Source organism: Semicossyphus pulcher, unplaced genomic scaffold (assembly GCF_022749685.1).
Source record: "Semicossyphus pulcher isolate SPU_LCO1_2020_fin unplaced genomic scaffold, fSemPul1.0.p SCAF_15, whole genome shotgun sequence".
Lineage (NCBI taxonomy): Eukaryota > Metazoa > Chordata > Actinopteri > Labriformes > Labridae > Semicossyphus > Semicossyphus pulcher.
This window is the reverse complement of record NW_027211659.1, coordinates 117,515-128,857: the sequence shown is the minus strand read 5'-3', so window position 1 is coordinate 128,857 and position 11,343 is coordinate 117,515. Positions and strand designations below refer to the sequence as shown.

At 42.2% G+C, this 11,343-nt stretch overlaps 1 protein-coding gene across 1 annotated transcript; it reads left to right on the top strand.

Moving 5' to 3' along the window:
• The first annotated feature begins 341 nt into the window (after positions 1-341).
• efhc2 (EF-hand domain (C-terminal) containing 2) lies at positions 342-11,343 on the top strand. Its single transcript, XM_069663683.1, has 15 exons — positions 342-404; positions 1,377-1,565; positions 1,807-1,957; positions 2,136-2,359; positions 2,635-2,886; positions 4,452-4,559; positions 4,707-4,845; positions 5,905-6,070; positions 6,162-6,304; positions 6,695-6,891; positions 7,086-7,219; positions 7,821-8,018; positions 9,421-9,513; positions 9,767-9,866; positions 11,218-11,343. The coding sequence occupies exons 1-15, from the start codon at positions 363-365 to the stop codon at positions 11,341-11,343; spliced, it is 2,262 nt and encodes a 753-aa protein (XP_069519784.1). The 5' UTR covers positions 342-362.

Below are 11,343 nucleotides of genomic sequence, written 5' to 3'. Positions count from 1 at the left end.
ACAATGTGATGCTAAAAGGATACAAAACGGAACGTTTAGGGAAGACTAACAAAGATAATATGAACAGGACTAAAAGTTAGTCGAATGTAGTTGAAAATACTGGTACATAAATGATATAAAATAATGTACATTTAAATTTAAACAAAAGGACACGAAATATGCCGTTAACAAAATACGTTATGTACAAGATGGATATACAGCATGTCTGTTATTTATTTTTGTTTAAGTTGAGGAGTTCTTCCTGTCACGAGCGCTGCTAAGACACGCCCCCTCGCAAAACGCTTCCATGGTAACCAAAAACAGAACGTTGGGAATTAACAGCAGCTGAGCTTTATCAAGAAAGTCATTTTAATATTACCGCCATGGCTTTACCATTTCTACCCGGGAATTCTCTCAATAAACAGGTAAGAGTTTTATATTTGAGTTGTTACCCACAAATATTTGAACTGTTGGATTATTTTGACCAGTTTATTCTCTGCTGAGACGTTAGTTAGCTCGACATCAGACCAGCTAAGCTAGTTTAAGTTAACTACAGACTGCTATTCATTCTTTGTTCTTTATTTGGATCCCCATTGACTTGCACAGAGTGGTCGCTCGTCTTCGGTCCACACAAAAACATAAAACACTTTAAAATCAAACAGTGTTGATAAAACATGAATAGACACAACGAACCAAATCAAACCTGAGATCAGAAAATGAGTGAAAATAACTCCACACACACAAGGTAGTAAGCGGCTAACTCCTGAGCTAAACATATACTGTATGTATACCGATTTAATAGCTGTTATAATTTTTCATAAGTAGAAAACAGTTACTGCTATAATTTTAGACAAAAGTTCAATTAAAAAGATAGATGAAAATGTTAGGATTTTTGTGCATTTAATCAAGTACTACACTAAAGTAAATATCTGAGGTACTTGTACTTTACTTTAGTGTATTTATTTTATTTTATGCTTTTGCTATACTCTCATATATTTCAGAGGAACTATACTGTAGTTTAATACCAGTATATGTATTTAAAGCTATAGACACTTTGTACTTTTTAAGACACATTATATAAATGGGAAAATGTGTTTCTCTAGGCTAATTATGATTTGAAAATACCCTTTTTGATTTACTTTAGTTAATATTTGTGGAAGAAAATTATGTTCAAATTATCACTAAAGTATATGAATGCCTGCTTTGGGTGTCTATGACTTAAACATATGTAAAACCAAGTTCATAGACCATAAGCCTTTTATAAATAATTGATTAATAAGGTTGTTGTTTTTTACTCTATTTAATCTTAAACCCTTAGTACAGTCAGTTTTTATAGGAAGTGATTATTATTATTCTGTTGAGGTTGACCAGAGTGGTTTCTCCTTTGTGTGCTTCAGCTGGGGAAGGAAAGATTCCACAAATCCCAGCATTTCAACGTTTCCGATGGGCTCCCCATGTTGGTGGGACTGGAGAAGCCGGGTATTGGAGGAGAGCTGTTGTTAGGTCAGAAGATTAAACCAAAGTCTTCTGTTTACCCCAAAGGACAGGGCAGTGATCTCCCTCTATGGGTGACCTTTGACAAACAGGTGAGCTGTGTTAAAATCTGTTTTACCTCCCTGGTTATACACATATTTTATTTAGATAATATAATGTAGTTAATATTCTACATACAGTATAGCTTATGTTCTGAAATACTGATGTCGTTTAGCATAGCACAAGATTTAAAGTGGATTTTCTGGGTTTTCTAGGTATTCTTAAAAAACAAATGAGTATATATATATGGTCCACCTTAAAGCCATAATTTAATCTCATTCACTCTCCCTCCAGGCTCTGTGTTTTGAAGCATACTTCCAGGAAGCTGTACCTGAGGCCCAAACTGAGACCTACAGGATCAGGAAGTGTAAGATCTTCTTTTACATGGAGGATGATACCATACAGGTGGTGGAGCCGGAGTACAAGAACAGCGGCATCCCTCAAGGTGTCTGTGACATATTTAGAGAATGAAAATGTTTTATTTTTCATGTTCATTTCTGCATGCAAGATTTCAGATGGCTACATTTTGCATTATCCAATTTTAAGAGACAACCTCACTGAGATCTGATGAGCAGTTTAATACCTGTCACTTACCATCACCGTGTTGTTGTTTCTTTTGACAGGAACATTTATTCGTCGGCAGCGTATCCCCCTGCCTCCCCCAAATGATGACCAGTTTTACAACATCTTCCATTTCAATATCAACCAACAGATGGTGCTGCACTCACGCACATTCACCGTGACCAGCTGTGACTCTTTCACAAGGAACTTTCTCACAAGACTCGGGGTTCACCTAAATGACAGTGTAACTGTACCTGATGACCCCTACAGCAGCCTCCGAGAACAGGTAGTTTCATGTGCATTCTCATTAAAATAGCAATTTCATTAACAACTATTACATATAACATTTTTCAAATTAAGATAGAAATGAAAATATAGTACCAGGAATTATTTTTTGGGCAGGATATTTATTCATTTGAACCTTTATCTTATCATTTTATGAAGTCATAATATACAACAAAAACAACAACATTTAAAGAAAATATTTGCTTAAACTTAAATTATTATGCCTATGTGCTAATACGTCTTAGTTCTTCTTATTTAACTCTATCCCTCCTCCAGACTGAGAAAAGTATGAAGCCTCGGCGGCCCTATGAGAGGCATGACACACTGAAGCAGTTCCTGGACCACGACCGCAAAGTCCTGCGCTTCTTCTGCCTCTGGGACGACACCGAGAGCCAGTTCGGGGACCCCCGGGAGCTCATACTGCACTACTACCTGGCTGATGACACCATAGAGATCCAGGAGGTTATTTCAACCATCCGAGGGAGAAACACCATGCCAAAATTCCTGCGCCGCAGCAAACTACCTAAGGTGAGGACCATGACAGAATCTGTTCCTTCTGTCACCTCACTGTTTAAAGTCAGGATCTAATAAACATTGTCAACTGTCCTCTTCGACCTGGAGAAAAACATCATTTTTGTTTTGTAAGTATTGGGTACGAGTCTCAGTTTATTCCCCTGGACAACATTAAAAGCAGATTGAAGTTCCTTAAAGGGCCAGTTCACCGATTTCCAACCTCAGCCCTATCATGTTATTATGGGGGGCTAATGCCATTATGGTAGAACAAAAAATCTGTTTTGCTCTGTGCCTTTGGAGGAGGCAATGCGCTTGTCCAATGGGCCCTGGAAAACCTCCATCAGACTACGTGAAGCGCGTCATCTGGCGAAGGCCAGGGAGCTCGCTAAACTACACGTCCTCCGATGTCAGCAGTGTTTAGCTAAATAAAACCAAAAACCCTAAAATGTAATCATTTGTTCTGTAAAGGTGTCTTGAAACGCTGCCTGCTCTCCTGTTTTCCCTTCCAGATATTCCACATTTATAACTGAGTCATGTCTCGTTCAAAATCGTCAGGTTTGAAATGTAGACTGAAGTTTTTTAGATGATCCACTGGTATATTCTCGCCGTATTTCGGATTCTGTACCGCTTTGTGAGAGGTAGGGGCGCAATGCACGCTGGGTGTTGTAGGAATGTAGAATGGGTGAAACCACGAGCTGTTTGTACAACTTTCTCCACAGCTATGGCGCCAATTTAAAATATTATTGCTTCTAACGATTACAGAGAACACCAGCTTTGACAGCGGCTTTTTCAAGGGACCGATTTCTCCTTTAATTGCACTTGTTAAGAAGAGGCGGAAGAAAAATAATTGAGTCATCTGCGTAAAAATATTATTTTGTATCATTAATATTGCAAGCTAAATAATTTATATAAATTATGAATAAAACAGGACCTAGTATTGAGCCCTGTGGGACACCATATTGTATATTTAAAAACCTAGATAAACTTGTGTGTTCAGTTTCTATGTCCATTTCCACATTTAACATTCAGTCATTTTTTCCGAACCAAAAGGCCAGCAGTGCCTCTCTCTTTCTGGTTGGCTGACTTTTCATCTTCCTCCCATCAGCCCTCTCTTCACCCAGACCTCATTCAGTCTGACAGACCTGCTGCAGCATCCCGTCTCCCTCAAGCATTTTGGCTTCTCCTCCAGTTACTGACTGAGGCCTAATTCAACTTGAACGTGTGTGTGTGTGTGTGTGTGTGTGTGTGTGTGTGTGTGTGTGTGTGTGTGTGTGTGTGTGTGTGTGTGTGTGTGTGTCCCTCCAGCCCAGTAATTTAGTTTATTCTGATGCCTTTTATTAAATGTCAGTCCTAAAGGTTGACCAGAATCCACCATCCAACTGGAAATCACCACGTCCATCACTAACCTGTCTCTTTATTCTGTTTCTCTCTCTCTCTCTCTTTATCTTTTCTTCCCTTTATCTCTCTCTCCACATTTGTGTCCCCATGTTTGCATGCAGACTGTCTCTCATTTCTGTGAATATCATGTGTAATGCGTTTTGTGTAACAGTCCCTGTCTGTGGTGGTCTGTTTTTCTGCAGCGTGGAACCCCCCAGATGAAGCAGCCCGGAGAGGTGACGCACCGCACGGTGCTCAACGTGTTCTCCTCCAAGAATCAGGGGAAACACTTCATACTGGACAACCTCAAAGTATGACCTGTCTCAGCCACACTCATGCTACACACATTCTAACATGATATTCTATAAGGCCAAATAATGTAGATAATAAGTGTAGAGCTAAATTCTAAACAGTCTGGGGTTTTACTTTACCTCCTCTCTCCCCTCTCTCTCTGGCAGACGGGAGCTGCACACGATGACTTTTATAAGGACTGTGATCTGACTGTGGGCGGGGAGGTGAACGTGTGGGGCCGTAGAGTGCTCATCACTGACTGTGATGACTTCACCAAAGAATACTACCGCTCCAAATACGGCATAGGTAGGTAACCATCCCTATTGTCTCATAGATGTTTTTATATTTTAGTATTTCTACATATGAGTACTCTGCTTAGCTGTGAAACAGTGTACATGGCATATCAATGTCAAAATGAATTTAAGAAGTTCTTTATCTGTGCAACAAAGCACGAGGTAAAGTTATGCACAAAATGAATTTAATTATATTTCCATTCACACTGGAACATTTTAGCTTCTGCTTATTCCTGCAGTACACTATTGTAACCACCGAGGGGCAGTAAGCACCAGCAAGAGCCACAGTGCCTTTTATAATGACTTGACTCCCTCAAATCTCCACATTTTACAGATTTACAACCTGAAATAATTAATTTATTCATCCAGAAAATATTTTTATATTTTTATTTGAAATTTTGAATAACACGTTATACCTCCTCCTACTTCTAAACTATGGACACATTATGTTCTACCATTACAAACAACCATAATTAAAATCCATTTTATTAGCAGATGTAACAAGACAACATGTGTGTAAGCTTTTGGGTTTCAGTGCTTCCTGACACTGTTGGCACAAAATCGTTTGTAAAGAGGATGAGTTTTACTTCGGATACATACAACTCAAATGTTCACATCCTTGGTAATGTTCTGGTTCTCTCGGTCGCTCCTTGGGTGATGGATGTAAGAACCAGAAAGAGTGGAGCACCACTGTCCGCCTGACATTAGATACTCCGGCCCTCCAGCGCTGGTATTTCTCCGTGCCTCCACAGTCACTGGGGACCACGAGAGGCACACGGCTCCTCAGCAGGAGAAACCCAAGCTGGTCCTGGACGAGTCTGCCACCCTGGGCGGGTTCTGGGTCTGACTGCATTCGTCACAGTAGTAAAGCAGGCGGAGCCCCTGGTGACAGAACGCGGTGATGGAGGGTCCTGTCTGACTCTGAGCAGCCAGAGGTCAGCTGGGGGTCACAGTCAGACCCCGGCTGCTCTGCTCCTGCATGGATGAATTACCTGCTTTCCTCTGATCATTCCATCTCTCCTCCTTTTTTCTTTAAAGTGGTTTGTCTTCTTTTTCTACCTCCTTCTCTCAGAGGACTTCACCCCAGTGCAGTACAAAGTTGCCCCAGCCCCTAAGCCCCCCAGGACAATGCCCCCCTACAATGGCTTTGGCTCGGAGGAGGACTCGCTGAGCTTCTGCAAGGGCCTGCTGCCCAAACCCCCACAGAAAGATTTCCACAAATTTATGGAGAAGGACAGGTTGGATAAGCAGTAGTCACAGTCACAATGAGATTACACACTGCAGTGTTTGAGTCTGTCTGTTAGTGTGTGTGTCTGTGTGTGTGTCCAGAAGTGGCCTTGACAGTCATGTGCTGAATTTCCGAGCCAAGATGGTGACCAACGATCCACTCGACAGAGACAGTGCGTTCATCGTCTCCTTTTACCTCTGCGACGACTCCATCAGCGTGTTTGAGCGCCCACAGAGGAACTCAGGTAAAAAATGTTTGGACCAGAACCGCTCCAAGATTCAAGATACAAATCTACGACCCTCATGGTAAACATTAGCTCGGTCAGATTCAGTTTCCATTTCCAGAACCTTTTGAAAACTGATGGAAAGATGACAGTGAGTGCTTGGACCTACTTTTTGAGGATGGACATATTCCCATCAACATAAATCAAGATTTGACAGTATGTTTTTACAACCAAGACAAAAAGTATGTCTTAAGGTCACAGTTTGCTCAGCATGGGTCCAAAATGTTATTTCCAACCACTGAGCTGATGTGCAACAAAACAGCATTTCCATTTAAATTGCATTAAAAATACATAACAACATGATGAGAAAGCCACCCTTTATTCCCTCCTTTCTCACTGATGTCCCTCCAGGTCGGCTTGGCGGGAAGTTTCTGGAGCGCGGTCGTGTAAAGAAGCCGGGCCAGGAACTGTGTAAGAGCGAGAAGTCCGAGTACTTCACAGCTCAGGATCTGTACGTCGGTGCTTCTCTCTGCTTCAACAACTGGAACTTCCAGCTTCTGGATGCTGACGAGTACACCTTCAACTACATGGAGCAACATGCTGAGGAGGTAGGGAGGGAAACGAAGGAGGATAGCTGAAGCTTCGTGGTGAACGGAGATTTGTTCACTGTAACTTTTGAAGCTGCAGTTTCAACTCAAGTTTTTCTCCCTGTGCGTGACCTCAGAGGAAAATGGCCGCCATGTAAATGTGATAAATGCTGTATGTAAATAAAAATTGCATGTTTGTATTTATTTGTCTAAAGTTTCCCAAAGCCAACGTGGGAAACATCCTCAGTAAACTACGTTCAATTCCTGAGGAGAAACAGAGCGAGATCCGGAAGTTTCTGACTCTCAGTGACCCTGGAAACACTGGCTTCATCGCCGGCGAGTCGTTCAGGTACAGCGACACAGAAAAACGTGGGAGCGATTCAAAGTTTAATCCAAAAGGCAACTGGACTTTGTTGTTATGTTTCACCTCTCATCCGATAGGCTTCTTCTGTTTTTGGATTAAACTTTAATTACCATGACCTGGATGACTGAGAACCGTCACAAAAAGAGACAAATCTCAAAATGAAATCCCCCTGATACATTCAGCTGATCATTAGTGCAGTTCTGTATGTTCATAACAAACTAAACATGTAAAACTAGAACCAATTAAAAAGGTGGCAAGAAATATAGATGAAATACTTAAGATGTAATAACCCAGTAATTATTGTCTAATTCAAAGGATGCAAATCAGAGCTGCAGAGATGAACTGATCAATAGAATATTTGATCAAAAGAAAATCACACATTTCAGCAATTTTCAAGCAGAAATGTAAAATATTTGCTGGTTAGAGATTAAACATTTTCTGTCATTTATGAAAGTTATTGATGATTCTTAGTTCCTGTAATTTCTCTACGCTAATATTCTTAAATCAAGAACCAGTAATGTAATTACAACTTTCTTTAATGTGTTATACTGTCTATGTGTGTATTTATGTGCCTGTAAACACACAGGGGCATGCTGACGGGTCTGGACTGCGGTCTGTCGGAGCACGAGGTTCTGGTTCTGGCTCGATGCTTCTCAGAGCGCACCGAGCAGCCTGAGGTGGACGTGGGCCTGATGCTGGCTGTGGCCCAAGACTTCCTCAAGAAGAAGCGCTTTGATGATCTCACCGCCATGGCCAGAGCATTCGCACATCAAGACCGACACAAGTAGGCGGCAGACACACACACACACACACAGATGTAAGCTCAGGACCAAACGCTGTCGCAACAGAAACACACACAGGCAAAGCGTCACAACAAGACATCAATCGTGCAGCCAGTGGCCCCATATCTCAGAGCAGCGATTAGTTCCAGCAGTGTGAGAGTGCAGCATTGGAACCAGATGGAGCCCAAAGAGCTGAATGGCATTTAGCTCTGCAGGCTACAGGACACACACGTACCAGGTCTCTTTCTGTCTTTTGTTTTCATAAAATCACTTATCTAATGCACGTTAACTACATGATGGAGAGTGTAACATGATTCAGGGTTAGATAAACTGGAGGATCAGCAGAGCGACGAGGTTAAGCTGGCTCGTCTGTTTGTGTGTGTGCGTGTTGACACTCTCAGTTAGTGTCAGATTGTTCATCAACATCTCTGCGATGAAGACAGCATGACAAGGATGGGCCTCTGGACTGTCTGGGTTCAGTGTGGAATAACAACTGTAGCATCCTTTGTTTCACACACACGCACACACATACATAAACGCACACACACATTATCGTCATACAAAGTCAGTGTAGGACATTTTTCTATAAATAATAATATGTTAAAAAAGAGCTGATGCACATTTTCTCATGTGTCAGCATGGTTTAGTGATGAGATCCTCCTCTGCAGTTCTTTTAAATGTAACCTCAGTTCAGGGGAGACTCCTGCCTCCAAAAGTGGGTTAAGATCAGAAGCAAAGACGATTTTAGCACGCGGCCATTACAAACACAATCACTGAAAAGACACAAATAGACACAAATCTGCCAAGAGCTCAGACAAATGAGGCAATCAATGTCATCATAGCACAAGTTTATTTTTCTTTAACTCGGCTGAGAAACTGAATGTGAAACTCTGTCAGCCTTCAGATTGGAGATATCTGAGACTCCATCAGAAATGGTCAAACCAAACCCCATTCATAAAATAACCATTTGAAAGTCGTGTTCTTGTCGTCCTGCAGACAGACCTGACAGAGCATGAGCTCAGACCTTTTTATAAACCTGCCTCCTGATGTAGTTCTCTCAGCATCCTCTCAGCCTGTTTATTGTCATTAAATCTCAGTAACATCTGTTTATTTTAAGACAGACTTCAGCCCACGTGTGACTTGTTTAGTTTTCTGATGTATCTGGAGGGATGAATATTTGTGAGATGTGTTTGACCAACTAGAATATAAGGAAATGATCCTGGGCAAGTAGCACAAGGCAAAAACTCACTTCTGCCTCCCCTTTGGTCCGAGAACATCTAAAGGCGTTTATTTTCTTTGAGCTGTATTCAAATAACCCATTAAAACAAGCTGACTACTAACTAATGTGTTCTGCTTTCTTCTTACATTGGATGCCCGTGTCTCTGCTTTTCTTTGTGTCTCCAGAACCGGCCGTCTGTGCACCAAAGAGACGAGGACCATCTGTAAGGCCTTCCAGCTCCCCCTGCCTGAGAAGCTGCTGGGAGATCTGCTCAGCAAGTAAGAGCCCCACAGTTCAGGCTGGACCCGATCCAATCCAACTGCATTTTACAGAATGGATTTGAGTGATTCGATTTTTCCCTCAGCTCTCATCTCTGCCCAGAAATACTCTTGGCATGATTGAAAAGTCTCTGGAGCAGCATTTAGACTGAATACCTCTGAAAGTGATGCTTTGGAAGTTTAGCAAAGGGATTCATTTGAATCAAGCGGGAGCTGGTTTTCTGTTACTGATTTGAATTAATGTGTGCTGTAGGTTTGCAGACGGGGACCAAGTCGATTACCACGCCTTCTTGGCTGGCATTAACCGGCTCAAGAATCCAGTGCCCCCTGTAAAGCCTGAAGACACCTTAAAGGTAAGAGGCTGTTATATACTAGAGACAGCAGCAGAGAGGTGGGAGAAAATTACCTTGAGCTGAGAGTGAATCAGAAACGCTCTGTGACTTCAGAATGTGTGCGCAGATTTTCAAACACTTTAAATTGACCATCGATCTACATTTTACCCAAATCTGAGATGACTCAGTGGGAAAGTGAGCCAAAAGCAGAATTCAATCAGCGGGAGGGAATCTTCAAATGGAAAAGAGGACGATTAAAAGAGCACCGAATGAGCCCACACACCCACACACACACACACACACACACACACACACACACCCACACACACACACACACACTCAGTCAGAGGTGGTCGAAAAGGAAGGAAGTAGCTGCTTTGTTCGTCTCTCTCGTATTTGTATCTTTGCTATGTTCGGCTGATTTAGTATGCTCTGCTGCAGCCAACGCTAAGCAGAAACAGGTGAGCAGCAGAGATATACAGCATGGCATGACAACAAAGGGAGAACGAGAGCGAGCTGAGCGCGCGTGTGTGTGTGTGTTTGGGTGTGTGTATGCGACACAGTGCTTACTTTATTCTCCTCACCGTCACGGTTTCCAGCTGCTTTTTAACTCGCCGGGTTCTTCTAAGCCCAAACTAGTCGCTCAGTCTCTGCTCGTCTACTCTGAACTCCTTAAAAACTCCCACCAAGAGAAGAAAGTGGACACTGAACCTTCTTTAAAAAGTACTCCGTCTCATAATGAGGACACATCAGGGTTTCATGTTGACGGACCCAGATCGACAGACTCATCCACATCACCTTATCTTCTTTCTGCCTTTCTTCTTCTGCCTTTACCCAAAAAGGACTGTGATATTAATACGTATATATTCCTGAGTGTTCAATCACCTGAAAATAAGACTCATTGTGTTTTTGTGACCTTTGAGTGAGCTCTTTATACCTACAAACAAAGCAGGTCCACCGTGTCCCTACAGTGGCCCAGATGGACAAATAAAGCACCAGAGTAAATAGACCAGACCTTTAGCGTTTTTCGCTAGTTTTGCAAACACCATATGTTCTCCCACAAGCATCAGAAGGGTGGGGAGCAATTTCCTGCTGGTTGCAATCTGTAACGCCCTGCTAGATGCCAACAACCTGCTCCTTTAATTCCCTTGGGACCAATTCAAGCAGCGTGCTTTAAGAACCAGCAATGTTGCACCTGCCTCCTAAGTGTTTTACCTTGGACAGATTGTCCTCCTTCGTAGACACTGTTTTGTGCCTAGATGAGGTAGCACAGGCACTATACAGTCAGCAGTGTACAAGTCATCACGTGAGACATGAGAAACGAGAGCAGAGACTAAAATAATCATTTATTGTTTGTTTCTGTCGTCTCCAGTTTGATCTGAATTTGACGTTTGACGCCGCTGAAGCTCCAGTGAAAAACATCAACTACTCTTCTCTCCTGGAGGACGTCTTCATCCTGCACTCCAACAACACAGACCCAACAACCACCATCCCATAG